This window comes from Dysidea avara, chromosome 8 (genome assembly GCF_963678975.1).
Source record: "Dysidea avara chromosome 8, odDysAvar1.4, whole genome shotgun sequence".
NCBI lineage: Eukaryota > Metazoa > Porifera > Demospongiae > Dictyoceratida > Dysideidae > Dysidea > Dysidea avara.
The window spans coordinates 13,661,615-13,677,706 of record NC_089279.1 but is presented as its reverse complement, the minus strand read 5'-3'; the positions used below and the strand labels follow the sequence as shown (position 1 = coordinate 13,677,706).

General features: G+C 39.0%; 1 protein-coding gene across 1 annotated transcript in view; it reads left to right on the top strand.

The window, feature by feature from the left end:
* LOC136262913 (uncharacterized) overlaps positions 1–16,092 on the top strand; it is a 134,546-nt gene that overhangs the window by 94,874 nt on the left and 23,580 nt on the right. The window contains exons 51-59 of the mRNA XM_066057328.1: positions 1,166–1,435; positions 1,490–1,855; positions 1,906–2,133; positions 5,125–5,459; positions 5,527–5,625; positions 5,683–5,836; positions 5,885–5,992; positions 6,045–6,134; positions 13,515–13,681. Of these exons, the coding sequence (XP_065913400.1) occupies positions 1,166–1,435; positions 1,490–1,855; positions 1,906–2,133; positions 5,125–5,459; positions 5,527–5,625; positions 5,683–5,836; positions 5,885–5,992; positions 6,045–6,134; positions 13,515–13,681 (1,817 nt within the window). The remainder of the gene's footprint in view (positions 1–1,165; positions 1,436–1,489; positions 1,856–1,905; positions 2,134–5,124; positions 5,460–5,526; positions 5,626–5,682; positions 5,837–5,884; positions 5,993–6,044; positions 6,135–13,514; positions 13,682–16,092) is intronic.

Here is a 16,092-nt window from a genome sequence, read left to right as displayed (position 1 = left end):
CAGGGACCCACGGGAATCCAACTATTTTTGGAATTTTATACACTTCACAACATTCTATACCTGTACTAGGTACCTCTGCAAGTAGTCTTGCATGGCCAATCCACTTTTTCGTCTGTCACGGTGTCTCGCACGATGTTTTAGCCACTTATAAATTATAAGCGCCTCTGAAAAAGTGTCTGAAACTGACTGCATTAATTATAGACCACTCTCTATTTCCCCAGAATATTTGTTTGCACAATGTTTCTAAACTTTAGTAGCTAGGTGACATTATAGACTAGCATGTTCATTGTGCAGCAGGTGAGCAATTACTAGCTAAGCCGAGCTAAGCAAGTTCCAGCAGCTCTTCATACGTCATGGTGCATTTGCAGAATGTTCCTAAACTATTCTAGTAGCTAGGCAGCATAAAAGACTAGTATGCTTATTGTACAGGAGGCAGTGGCCTAATAATGCAGTCAGCTTCAGACACTTTTTCAGAGGCATTTACAATTTCTAAGTGGTGTAAACATCATACGAGATGCTGTGACGGAATAAAAAGTGGATTGGCCATGCAAGACTACTTGTAGAGGTACCTAGTACAAATATAGAATGTTGTGGAGTGTATAAAATTCCAAAAGTAGTTGGATACCCGAGAGTCCCCAGGTCCCCGGGTCCACTGTTTTTACCTACCCGTAATATTGGAATGAGTGTATTGTGCTACGAGGGAAGCCAGAAATCAGGTCTTGGCATTTAATTAAGTAATATGTTAATGTTTTGGATGTGATCATAAGGCCAGCCTAACAGCAAACTGTGAGATTCAGGTTGCAACCTACTGCCAGCCTACTTGTATCAACTGTATAGATGTTAGTAAAATGCATTTATATTCTGTTAGCCATGAGTAACTTTTACTTGTGGTATATACCCAAGCAACTACAGATTAACACTTGACTGTTTTTATCACAAATAGAGTAATACCATGTTGATTAAAAGTGTGTTATTAGTTGACTGCCAGGATACCGTGAAATACCGTACCCCGGGGTATTTTCTCAATAACGAATACTGGAATCAAAATTGCCATACTGCCCAACACTATATGCAATGTACACTATTGATGTGGTAGCTGTATTGGATATGATATACAGATTTGCAGATTTTTCATGCATCATTTATATATTACTCTTTACATTAGATCGGTGCTAGCTTAAGTACTAGAGATAGTCCAAAGCAGAAAACCATTGTTGAAATTCTACGTGATAGTCTTGCTGATAAGCCATACAACAGTCAAACAAAACACAGATCATTAGATGATACTCAAAATGAAGTCCGTTACAAGTTGATCATTGATCCTAGTGAAGATGAGTCAATTACAAGACTTCTTTTTATGTTTGGTATACTAAAGTTTGAAAATACACGTACATATATGTGCAGCAATTTCCCTGGAGATAGTCAACTGCAAAAGGTTATTATTTCATGTACAAACATTAAGTATCCTTACTTTTGTACAATTTAACAGATCAACACAATAGCTGCTATCAGGCACTCAGCCATTGAGGGTCACACAGTGATTATGAGTCAAACAGATGATATCCATGAAAGTTTCTATGATCTCTTCAACCAACACTTCCGTAGGATTGATGACCCTGAAGTTGGTCCTCGATACTTCACTAATATTGCTATTGGAGCTCACACCAAACCATCCAGAGTTCATCAAAATTTTCAGTGTATAGTGATCATTAAGGAGTCAGAAATTAAGAACACTCCTGCTCCATTCCTGAATAGGTTTGAAAAATACTATATATCACATAAGAACTTGCTAGATTTGGTACTTAAATCTCTTCCTCCTTGGGTAAAGATAATTGTGGATAGTGCTTGGAAAAAGGTTAGTTAGTATGTGTGTAGTTGTTTACATATGGATTGCTTATTGTACAGGTTGATGAATTTTATACTCTACTTGATAAAAGTGCATTCTATGGTTCTGTTAATGAAACAGTTTGCTCTCTTCTGCTTAGTGTTCTTCCTAGACCAGGACACAAATACAAGAAAGCACCAGAATCTTTATCTGTAATTGATTCTCCTACAAAGTTATCAAATACAGCACTGCTCCTTCATACTTTACTGAGATGTCTTCATGATATGGGTGGATTTTGCTATATGGAGGTATGTACATATTAAGACATGTGATAGTGTGCTGTAAGGCCTAGTGCAGCCAGTGTGGGTGCACGACAAACAAGTGTGTATTTTACATGAACCAAGAAAACAGTTTCATGCATCCATAACTCAATAATGGCTGGATGGAAATTAACCATTTTTGTTGTGGAAACTCCCTTGGGGTAGGGCACCTCCCACTCTAAATTTGAGGTGAATCCGCCCATTCACCATTGAGATACTGCCTTCAAAATTTATATTATTTTCTTCATATTTTTCTTCTTAATCTTCTTATTCTTCTTCTTTTTGCACACATTAGAAAAATTGTATCAACTCACACATGCTTTTTTAAATATGTGAAGGGCAGTAAGAGCATAATACTGCACATTTACAGTCCAATTTTGGTACCACAGATCAGACAAAGAACAAGGGAGTTATGCATGACTTTTCAAACATCCAAAGGCGATTTGTTGTCATACCTCCAGGGTAAACTGCTTGACGGAATAACTTGAAAGTTGGTCTGTACATGGAGTAACTATCGTAGTGCAAACCTTTTGTGGTTTGAAAGAAATCACACTAACAGTCATGGAGTTATAACAAAACACCAAGCATGTGTAAAAAGCACATGATCAAGTAAAAAACATTACTTGCCATGCTTACCAGGCAAAATAGCTAATGAAGAGTGGTAGATTAATTGTTTTACTTTTAGTAACTTGGTAACCCTGAGACTAGATTCCCGACTCCTTGTAATTGTATTGTACATATATACATATAAATAGCAGTTATGACATTATCATCATTAGAACAACCTTTCTGTAGTGTACAAAGAATCAAATTAAAAACCACTACGAAAGTCAACTACGTAGGTGTAACAAGTGAGCGAATGAGGTACTCTAATAGTGTAGTCACCCTAATAGAACATTTCCGTAATAAGTCACTTTATTATAGTTTGTTTGCATTCACCTGAGCCCTCGTTTCTTGTTAATAACTCTTGTTACATGAGTCAGCTGCCCAAACATTTAGTAGCACTGTGAAGCCCTTTAAATGCCAGAACTGTTAATCAAAAAAGCACTTTGATATGGGCAAGTGAGCTTTGAGGCATTAAAAATATCCCATACATTTAGTATGGACGGTTCAGGCAAGTAAACGTGTTTATAACATGAAACATGCTTGTTCTAGTACAAAGCCATTGGAAGTGAACACATGTTCACCTCTTTGATATTACTATATTTGGCAGGGGTTCAGGTGAACTGTAGAACATTCAGCTACATTTGGATCACCATGTAGTGAGTTCAATTACAAGCAAGTCACCCTGTAGAGAGTTCAGCTACAATCTAGTCACCCTATAGAGAGATCAGCCACAAACAAATCACCCTGTAGAGAGTTCGTTTACAAACTAGTCACCCTGTAGAGAGTTCAGCTACAAACAAGTCACCCTGTAGAGAGTTCAGTTACCAAAAAAGTCACCCTGTAGAGAGCTCTGCTACAAACAAGACACCCATTAGAGAGTTCAACTACAATCAAGTCACCCTGTAGAGAGTTGAGCTATAAACAAATACCCTGCAGATAGTTCAGTAATAAACAAGTCACCGTGTAGAGAGTTCAGCTATAAAAAGTCACCCAGTACCAGTAGAGTGTTCAGTTACAATCAAGCCACTGTGTAGAGAGTTCAGGAACAAACAAATCACCCAGTAAAGTATTCAGCTACAAATAAATCACCCCTACAAACAAATCACCCCTACAAACAAATCACCCTGTGGAGAGTTTAGCTACAGAAACACCACCCATTAGAGTGTTCAGCTACTAACAAGTCACACTGTAGAAAGTTCAGCTACAAAGTAATCACTCTGTGGAGAATTTAGTATTAAACAAGCCACCCTGAAGGGATTTTAGCCACAGAAAAGTTACACTTATAGAGTGTTTAGCTACAAACAAATTACCCAGTAGAGAGTTAACGATTAAGTAGAGGTTGAGTGCAGAGGATATCTTAGATCCCAGCTGTTGTGGTTCCACTGGCGCATGTCAAGACTGCATGTTGCGGGGGATCAAGTCACCACTGGCCATGGGTCTGGGATTTTTTTTCTGCATTCTTCAATGCTTCAGTTGCATGCTTCTGACTCCCTGTACTCACAGGTCCCTAATGGGATAGCATTTAATGAAATAGATAAATAAATAAAGAGTTCAGGTGCAAATAAATTCCCATTTGGAAGGTTTAATCACAAACAAGTCACCCCTACAAACAAATCACCCTGTGGAGAGCTCAGCTAAAAAACCACCCAGTAGAGCGTTCAGCTACCAATAGGTCATCCTGTAGAAATATCAACTACAAAGTAATCACCCTGTGAGAATTCTGTATTAAACAAATCACCCTAAAGAGATTTCACTTACAAACAAGTCACCCAGTAGAGTGTTCAGCTACCAACAAGTCACCCTGTAGAGAGTTCAGCTATGAATAAATCACCCTGTGGAGAGTTCAGTATTAAACAAGTCACCCTGTAGAGAGTTTAGCTACAAACAAGCCACCTGTAGAGTTCAGCACACAAAAGCACCCAGTATAGCGTTCAGCTACAAATAAGTCACCCTGTAGAGAGTTCAGCTACACAAACACCCTGTGGCACATTCAACTACAAACAAATCACCCTGTAGAGAGTTCAGCTACACACAAACACCCTGTGGCATATTCAGCTACAAACGAGTAACTTTTTAGATAGTTCAGCTACAACAAGTCATTCTAAAGAAAGTCCAGCTACATTGGAAGACTCTGAACAATGATTTGGGTGAATTTAAAAGCAACATAAATTCACCTGAACTATCATTATTAAATTGTTTTGCCATTAACCTACCTTCACAGCCATTTCTTGGCCGCCACCTATGATTTCACTTTTTTTTCCACCCTAGATTTTTTGAGGGCCGCACCCTTTTTTCACAGCTTGGCTGTTTTTGTATAGATCTATAATTACTATGAATTAATAACATTTCAATTTACAATGCTTTCTCATTTAGGGTACAACAGAGGAACTAGAACATGATGCTAGTAGTATTATTAAATTATTAGCAACTACAGGCTCTGAATTTTGTGGTGTAGCTTCAAAGCTGGACAGTTCTGATCCTCATGCCATATCAGAATGGGTTACAGAGGCACTGGATTTAGTGTGCTTAGAAGAGGAGGCTCCTAACATAGAAGATTTCGACAGTGGGGCTGGCGGTCATGTTCAAACGCTATCAGCTAGCAATGGAGCCTGTATGGTGATTGCATTAATTACACAATGGCTGGTGAGGTTTATGTGTAAGAAACTGATGCAGTTGATGACCCCAGAAGCATTGATATTAAAACGAAAGTATGTTTGTAATTATATGCATGTATTATAAGTACATAACTATACGTGAGGCAATTTTCTATTTTAGGAGTATACCAATTTCTCATTTAGAAGCTTATTTGAATTATCAGACCCATTTTAGTTTAAATCAACTGATCACAAACCATATCCAAATGCTTGATCAATGGTAAGTTAATTGCAAGCTCTTAACTGTTGATGATAATAATTTTGTAATGCACCTTAGTACTGGAGATAAAATTGCCACAAAGCTAATTTGCTACACTCGGTCTAGTTCAATAATTCATCAACTACCAACCATTTACCCAAGGCCTACACATTCTACAACAGAAGAAGTTCAAAAGTCAAAGAAATGTATTGAAACACTGATATATGATAAGGTTCTTGATACTGAACTGTGACTGTTTGATTTACAATTTGACTTGTAGGCAGAAAATTTATTTCTGTGTAAATTTTCTGGGGTTTCCTCTCAAACATCTTTTAAGCTGCAGTTACAGTCTTTTAAAGATTCTTCTCAGCAAACAGTGTTTGTTTTGGTAAACAGTTTATATTAAAATGTGCAACTAGCTACATGTTATGTTATTGTAGATCATTAACATGAAAGAAACTGAACATCAAATTATAAATCATATTAGAATAATGATTGAAGAAGTAGATTTTTCTAATGGATTATCCAAGGTATGTAAAAGTGTCCATAAGTGTTACTATTTGTTTATCTTACCGTAAAACTAGACTTTGTGTTATAGTTATACTAGCATTGGTACCTGCCCTATGTGCAGGACCATCTCCACATTAAGCATTTTAATACCAAGAAGAGGGACCCAAGCATTAAACACCAATACTTCTCCTGTAGCTATGTAGTGTGCATGGTGATGTCACATTTTTAAAGAGCATAAAGTTTCCTTATGCTATCCTGGTGAAATTAATATGCAAAACACTAAAGTTTATTGTTTGTGGTTTTGAAAGGAATGTAGTTAAATTATTCAGTGCGTCTTCCCTACCAGTGGCTTCAACATGCTGTAAAGAACAAATAAAAAGCATTGGTACCTGCTTCACATGTGGGACAACTAATGGGACAATATTGTGTGGTCCTATTTAGTTGCATGTGTCCAAGGATTGACCTGCCTTTATTTATTTTTATTTTTTTATGCTTTCTGCATCATTTAATAACAATGGTTCCTTCTTTGGGAACCAAGCATAAATGTTAGTGTCCTATATTTGCTGTGTAGCATGCATATCAATAGTGCTTAATAGTACGTGATCCTTATGCCATTTTATAAGTACATATAGTGAATGTAGGGCTAATTAGTTGAACTGCATGCAAGCTAAGGCAATTGCATATACAGCATACCTACATTACAGGTGGTGTACACATGAGCTAAAGCAATTACAGGTGGTGTATACATGGTACAGTTTCAGTTTCTACATGATGTTTACCTTACTGTCAACAAAGAGAAATGAACCTGAGCATAATTTAAAGCCAACACACAATTAACAATTATAGTTACTGCATGGCAAGCAAAGGTTCGGAACTTGTCCTATCCTATGTACTTTCAGTTCTGATGCTACAGTAACACATATATCTCATTCCATACAAAAACCCAGTTTAAAAATGCCTACATGCAGTGTGATTGACCAATTAAGGTAATTTATGATCCTTTAGAATGAAAGGATGTAAGTAGGATTATAGTGAAACAGTTGTGCCAGGTCATACGTAGTTCCTTAGTGTAAACTATGTTATCTGCATGGTTCCAGTATTACCATTTTTCAGATGCACGGTAGTATCTCTCCAATCATGCAAGCTGCCTATTTACTACAGCAGTATTGAGGTAAATCTGAACAAACAGTTTTGCATGTCAGTGCACACCCATGTGCTTAAAACATAGATTCTGGATACTGGTGTACCTACTCTAATACAACACACTGGACCAACACACAAGACCAACACAAAAATGGACAAATATGTTGGCAATTCTCCTGCCCTATCCCAAAAGGGCTATAAGACTCCCTATGATGTGAGGCAGTTAAGTGCCACTGCTGAAAAACTGAGCATAAGAGTTTGTAGATGAAGACTTGCATGACACAGACAGAACAAAAAGGTGCATCAAAAAGGTCCCAAAAGTGAAAAAAGTTATGACCTAGGCACTGACTGACCCCAGGTTGGTTATAATAACTTGGGGTTAAGGGAGGTGCACAAATCACGACCAGTATGTAGCTCAACTTTTCAGTGATCCTTCCCTACACCAGTGCCTTTATCACCCTATAAAGAGTGAACAAAAGCACGTATTGATTTGCTACAATAACAATCGAGTTGCCAGATGGTGGGTGTTTTAATTTCGCTAAAGTCCCATGTCAATACATACTTTGCATGCCAAGACACAATTGAGCTAAAAGTCGTGTTTTAAAAAGGTGTACACAAAAAGGTACTGAGTAGAAAGAAGGGAAAAAAAGTAGATTCGACCCCCCGACCTCTTACACGCTAGTCAGGCGTTCTACCACTTTGAGCAGTATGTGCAGTGGTTTTCAAAGGAATGTTGAGTTTTCTCTACACCTTGGCCTTCTACGTACTATAAAGAATGAATGGAAGCACGTGTGAACTCGTGATGATAATCGTATAGTAGCCGGATGATGAATGCTTCGTCATCAGCACAGATTGTGTCAATTCTCACCGAGTTTGGTGAATAAGTGGTGTGATGGTCAGACGGACAGATGGCTTTTCAGCTATATATATATATATATATATAGATCACAGCTGGAATATACATAGAGTATCTTTGTTACGGATCTTGTTCACGTTTACTGTATTTGAAGATTGCACTCATACAGTAATCAAGTGTGTATTCACTAAGTTATCACTTTATGTAACTAGCCAGGTGTTGTTCTGCACACCTTCCTAATAGTATCCTGGCTACCACTTGCAGCAGGATTCTAAGTATGCGACTACTCCAGTATGTGAATCAGGTAGTCCTGTATACCCACCTTGGCAGGCTCTGATATGAAAACTATGGTCTAAATATGAAGTTGAATCATCCCTTCCAAGCTCTTACTGATTACACAAACCACTCTTGTGTTAAGTGCTTTTGATCAGAAGGGACTTGATCCAGCCCCCACAGGGCACAAGATTGCACTCACTGGGCATATATTCTTGGATATTGCATCAAGACACACATTTACACTTTGATGGAAGGGTCAGTTTCAGATTATTATTCACCTCAATAATGTATGGCTGCACATGGCTGTCAACACAGACATCCTTCAATGATAAATGAGCCTGGGGTGCTGACCACTATTCAAGCAGCAAGACTTCATGTATCTATGTATAAACTGTTTTTCATGCCAGACCATTTACAGTAAACATCAACTTTTACCATGGAGGAACCTCTACCCATACAGTAGATATACCCCTGAGCAGTATCTTCCCCTGCCCTATATGTATATACAGTGCTCCCTCCCTCGATTATCCAAACTTATTAGAACACTCGGTTATCCAAACAGTAGAAGTGACTGCGTTTTGTCTAAGATGCATGTTTTATTAGAGTATTAGAACACCCTGTATTTAAATAAATGGGCCTGGACTTTTCAATTATCTTGGTCCCGAAGGGGTTGGGAGCACTGTATGACAAGGATCATATATTCTATTGTTAACACTATTCTCTTCCAGAGAGGAAAAAACTTCTATTTTCCTAGAGTGCATTTCAGAGAAATTCCAATTCAGTTTAATTGTACTGACTTGGTCCAGTGGGCCCAGTACTTTGCCCTCACAGCAGTCAGCCACCAAGTTCCTTGAGATCACTTGTGGGTGCTGCAAATGCTATCCCCAGTTAAAGCCAAATATAAAATCCTCCAATCCATAAAGTTTTAAATTGCTGGGACTAGGTGAAGAGTTAATGGCATGTCCCACTCCTGCAAGTGTAGTGGTGTCATGATCTCATGTAGTTCTTGAGGGAATCTCAATGTACCAGCTGAGATACATAAATATGTGTAGTAACTACTGGCCAAGTTTTGGCATGTCCACTTGGCTGCTAAGCAACTCTCCAACAGGTAACAGCCACGGAAAAATGTAACATTGAGAAGTAGGACAATGAAGTAATCAAATAAGGAAAGGTTAGGGTTTGCTGTGGTGGTTGCTCAGGTTATCTTTAGCATTTTAGAGGTTGGTATGAGTTTATTACAGTTTGAGCAATATGATTGATACCAAATGTAATATAAAATTGTGGTAAACATTGACTATCAACCCACAACTTAAATCACGCTCATTTCAAATGTCACCATTCAAATCTGACCTGATGGCCGTATTAGCTGGGGAGTATGTTGGGGTTGGGCTAACAGCCCCTGGACTACTGACTCAACAGCTCACAGTCAACTTAAGCACTCCTGCTTCTGTCCCCAAGTGCACAACCTTCTGTTCTATGTGTAGCTGCCAAGCACAGTGATAAGCTTACCTGCTTGACCTTTTGAAACACAGGTGTTGCATAGTGCCATTCACCTTTGACCAGGCTGTAATACCAATTGTGGTTGCTTGCATCAAGAACAATACAAGCTGTCTATTGATCAACTCACCACCTGGTCTGGGATGTTTTTTTCTGCATTTGACAGAGTTTTTTTAACACAGCTTTAATCTTCTTAGTGGTCTAGTGAATAATAAACAACAATTAATAAAACACAGGAAGGTGTGCTGTTATTGCCTGTTAAATGCAGGTTGAATACAGAGAAAATCCTGAATCCTAGGCTGTGTGGCTCCTCAGGCACTTGGCTATACTGCAAGCTGTCTGTGGATCAAGTTCTGAGAATTTTTCTGTACTTAACAAACTTTTAGTATCATGTTTCTTGACTCCCTGCTTCACAGGCCTTAGCCTTGTTGCAGGTCCCTAATGGTGTAGTATATAATAAACACCATGACATAATTGATTTAGGATACCTCCAAAATCTTGAGAATCGTATCCTCCTTGGTCAACACTGCCTCTGTGCCTTGAAAATACCATCCTCTTCCGCAAAAACAAAAATCTGTACTTTGGAAGCAACTTGCATGTCTCTATGAATTCCCCCTGCTGCTAGCCTCTCCTCTGGTTTTCCTGCGCCTTCTTCATGAGTGTCAATGTACCCTGTAACTGATCCACCCTCACTACACCCACCACTCCAAACCCTCTCCCTGTATCTCTACACACACTTGGTCCTGGTTCTCCTCTTGAAGTGGCACCACATCTCCCTTCTCCACACTCTCTTCCGTATCACACAACACTGTAAAACTGCCTTCTGCCATGAGGACACTACCATGCATGTCCATCAGCACACTACATCAACATTGAAATCGGGTCGGTCATCCAGGTCAACCGGGTCACATTTTCTCTGGGTCATCCAGGTCTGACCCTATTTACAAATTATCCAGGTCTGACCCAGATTGGATCACGTGAGAAACAAAATTGTTCGTTTGACAACGTGGAAACTTATAAACGTTAGCCGCGTAGCTCTTTCGTGAGCCACATCCACTTATCGCATTACAAACATACGCTCAGCCACACCCATTTATTAGTAAGTGCAGTCTGTAGCATGAAACTGTGTCCGTTGGCTGTCTGTAAGTTTACGTGGAGCCACGCCCACTAATCAATTATTGTAAGAATTGTATATAGTCTGGTCTTGCAGCAGGATAGGTACTTTTGTAAGCCACACCCACTTCAATATATCGGGGGAAATTGTAATACTAGGTATGCATGAAGCCACACCCAATTGCTGTCTGTAAACTCACAGTAGCTACGTGGGACCAAAACCTACTGACTAATTTTAAATTATAAACTTACCAGCTTAGTTATCACATAACTACTCGTTTGCTCAACATGAATCGAGTGCTCAAAATGTAGTCCCGCTCGCTCGAGACTACCTGAAACATACTGTTCTTATCACACGCCTTGACTTTAATTAATCCGGGTCACATCCGGGTCAAATCCGGGCTGACCTGGTTTGCTATCCGGGTCAGTGGATTGTCCGGGTCAGCAGTAGTGACCCGGTTTCAATGCTGCACCACATACCTCCTTCCCCCACACCACCAGCACTAGACCATGCTTTGCAGTCATGTGAGGGAAGTGTATAAACCTTGGTTAATCCTCTAGATTAACCCTCTCACCGCCACAACCACCATGTGGCAGTTTTGACATATAAACACCCACATCATTGTATTCTAAGCACTCTGTAACTTCATTTGAGCGTTTTAGTAGCCCCTACACTAATCCTGTAGTGGGCACACCTTTAAGTGAACAGGAACAGGGATAATAGGTCTCTTGCACACTATTGTGCTGTTAGATGATGTAGTCGCCCACTTTCGGAATGGTATTGTGGATGATTCCTTGAAATGAAAACAAGTAAAGAGAAACAGTTAGGAGAGCGATTATTAGGCACCGGCCGATTATGCCAGCATAATTTAAAGCATAATAGGTGACCAAAAGCATCAAGCATAATGCCAGCATAATAAGGACGATGTTTGAAAAATTAATTAAATGCGCAATACGCGCGCCAGAAGGAAAGCAAATATTCACTGCTAATAGTATTATTAGTGCATTCATATTTAAAAATATGTAATATAACTTATTAAACCATTTCTTTGTTGGTTATTCACACTTTGCAGAAATAAGATCGAGATACTCTAATAGAGCAGTCAGGAAAGGCTGATATGCTCTAATAAAACAGTCAATTCTAGAGCATAATCTTGATTTTGATTTTGCATAATTTTGAGCATAATAGGCTTAATTTTTGAGCAATGCTCAAAAGCATAATAGGTAAAATTTTGGGCATAATAGGCCGGTGCCTAGCGATTATATAGGTTGGTGTGGTATGTTGTTTCTTTTGTACGCCTCAAAACAGTGCCTGTATGCACATGCACACTTGCTCAAATGCTGAAGAACCAGATTTGGTGATAATCACTTTAAGGTTAGTGATGTTTATTGTATTATTATAAACAGTACTAGTCTGTAAAGTTGCAAATTTTAAAGTTTGGTTTTACTTAGACTAACTTTTTCTCTTTAAAGTTACAGTATATAATGGCTTTGTGGTTGCTCTTGTGTAAACCGCAACTCGATATTCGAATTCCTTGGTAATAGATATATAGTTTTATAGATTATGGTGTGTATGTTATAGCAGTTTAGGAGCAGTAAATTGGAGCTTCTCAGTGAGGGGGTTAATAAACCATCACTGATTTTATATAATAATGTTTTTGTACAATCATGCATATATGTAATAGTTGTAACACGGACATGAGGGCTTTGCCTGATATGTATGCCCGACTGTCCGAGAGCCGCAGGCCCAAGGGCAGAGGGCATACATATCAGGCAAAGCCCAAATTGCCCAGTGTTACAGCTAATATGTAACACTTATTAGGCTGATAGCCTGTACAGGGTGATCAATCACCCAAGCCAATATGAGTGCAGCCACTGGATGTATTATTATACATGCATACCTAAAATTTTAGATTATAGGTTAGCAGCTAGTACATTCTTGTAACGTTTGGTTATGATGAATGGACATATCTTAGAGATATCACGGAGAATTTCGGTTACGCGAGTTTATTGTTTTAATCAGTGCTATTGAATCATTTATGGAAAAAGGACGGAGTTCACTAAAGGCCTAGACAGGTAAGCTTGCTTGTAGAGTGGTTACTCTGTGCAGAGTGGTAGCTTCGTGATGGAGGTGTGTCTTTATTCGAAAACATGTAGAAATGATTGATGAATAAGCTATAGTGCTAGTTTTCACCTTAGCCCAACATTTTTCAACTCATAGGATGGTGAGGATAACAAAATGCTCTCCATCTGAATGGTTTACATGGCAAAATCCAAGTCATGCATCCTAATCACGTGAGTATTAATCGATCCCCACAATCGATTTCAGCCTTGAATTCTAAATAATCACTGCCCAGTTGTAGCCCAGTCTACATTTCATATGTAGCCAGGCTAGCTGGGCTATATACAAAATGTAGCCCGGGTAACTCCTTTGATCTGAGGTGTGAAAGTGTTACATGACATGTTAATAACTGCTATTGTAATGTGTTTGTAAGTTGTATGTTTTGACCTACAGAAACTCTTTGTACTTCTACTGCACTTTCCCCCAACAATGTTCTACAAGCCATGCTATCCAGCACTATTCTTATATGGCTGGGATTACTACTACCTGGATACTATAAGCCAACTTGCTGTTATGGATGTCACTGATCAAGCTAAACCAACATCTCTTGTTGATATCAGGTAAGGTACTGACTATTTTACTCATGATACTCAGTGGTTATCACAAGCACACTATGCACGGGTATTCATTCACTTTTGAATTCTATCCCTATAACACCAGGGTTAATTAATATATGCAGTACTGCCTAAGCACAGCGTCGCACTCACTCACACATGCAACTTTGCTCGAGATTTTAGAAATCACTAATTAAGGGGCGTGGCAACTGTTTCACTTGTGATTCTTGTGAATGAAACAGCTGCCACTTTGTCTTGTGAGTGAAACAGTTGCCACTCCCCTTGATTAGCAATTTTTTGGATCTTGAGCAAAGTTGCATGTGCAAGCGATTGCGACGTTGCGATATATATATATATACATATATATATATATATACTAGTATATTAAAAATTATAAATTTAAAAATAAAGTAGGAATCCAAGCGATAAAAAGTAGTGAAACAAGAGAAGAACGATGATAGCTATTACAGCATAGCTCGGTAGGAAATCCCTACTTTGGCATGGTATAGCCATTATTTTGTGTTCAATGCCAAAGTAGGAATTTCCCACCGAGCTATGTTGTAATAGCTACCATTGTTCTTCTCTTGTTTCACTACTTTAAATCGCTTGGATTCCTACTTTATTTTTAAATTTATAATTTTTAATATACTAGTTTGTTTAGTTTTTTTTGTTAAGGCATATACAGCTAGCTATAAACATGTGACTGTTCTATTATGGTGACTGCTGTGTTAGAGTATCTCGAGGCAGCCTGCAAGATGTGTGCTTGCCCAAAAAGGGGCATGGTTTCGATCGATTATAGAGTATGTCGAATCAGCCTTCCAAATTGAAGGTGTGTGGTCACTGAAATACAGCTAGTGCAAAAGGGGCTGTGTCATCGTGGTTTCAATCGAAAGATCGATAATGCGTACAAGGAAGAATGGGCGTGATCTTGTGACCTATCGTGAAGCTATCTAGCTAGTACCAGTACCTCCGTACAGTACCCTCCGTCATAGATTATATCAGTACGGAATGTAATCTATTCCTCTGTACAGTAGCGTAGTCTATGCGCCTTAAATAATCTTGTGGCGTCTATTATGCTGCTTAAAGGAAGTGTTGATACAGAAAATTTATGCCTCGATATGGTTTCGTTGGATGAAGAAGAAGACAAGCAGCCTGATAAAAGAAAAGACAAGGCGCAGAGGGCACACACTCGTCGGAACCCCAAAAGGCACATCCCACTGGTGAGTTTGCTATTGTTGCGTAAAGTGGTGGCTGTGCACTGCTTCATTTGGCCTCTAGGCTTGCGACTGTGATCAGGCAGTCAGGCAGTCAGTCTAAAATTCAAAGTTTTGGCGATTTTTAAAATTCTGTATCCGGCCACCTGTAAGCGTTTTGTTGTATTTAATGCTGTTTTATGTATTGTATGGACTAGTACTATTCCATAAAGGTGATTTTCGTCTCATAAGATATCTCTAGGATTATTTTTAAAGGCGCGATTTTGGGCAGTGCGCAAAAATTTCACATGGATTCCTACTTAAACGGTACGACTGTATACCGTTTGATATATATATATACCACTTTCACACCTCAGATCAAAGGAAAGCCAGTGCATATATATCACATATTGCACTGACCCAAAATGTTAACGAGATATATGCAGTGCGTATTATATAGTTATACAACGGCCACGAGTGCTCTGCCTGATATAAACGCACAAGCCTGAGGGCCGTTAGGCCCGAGGGCAAGTGCGTTTATACAGGCAGAGCACGAGTGCACGTTGTATAACTGTTATGTACCACTCACCTAATAGGTGGGGAGAGTCTCACAAGACAGCTGTAACACTTATAAAGGCCAGGTTTCTAACATCGATTGTGGGTAACCAAGCCAGACATTGCGATGACGTTCCCCCTGCAGTACTGCAGCCACCTGAGATATTGAAAGCTAGTACGCTATGGGTTATATCACTAACCTGCATTTGCTGTTCGACTCTCATCATGTAGTGCTCAGCATGCCAGCGTGCCATATAGACTAAGTACCAGACTAATCACCATAGTGATTCTCTCAAGCGAAAAAAAGCAACTAAATAGACGGTTTAAGTAAACAAAACCCAACTACAAAATGATACTAGTCTAATTCTTACTATTTACACTGGCTAAACTCGAATCTGGTGGCATGACAAAACTGGTTCCCACAATCGAACATAAAGGTTATATTAGTATTATTTAGAATATATTTGTTTTATTGAGTCATTGTCGAAGTGGACTACAGTTTAATCTGGGCTAAGATGGCACCAGACTAGTAAGGTGTATAAGTACGTTTATATATGTAGACTAGAGTTGTGGCCACCCGCGTTGGCTTTTTCAATCGCCATTGGATGCTTGAAAACATTATACGTATTGGTGACGTTATGGCCCACAATCGACCTTTACATGTCAGGC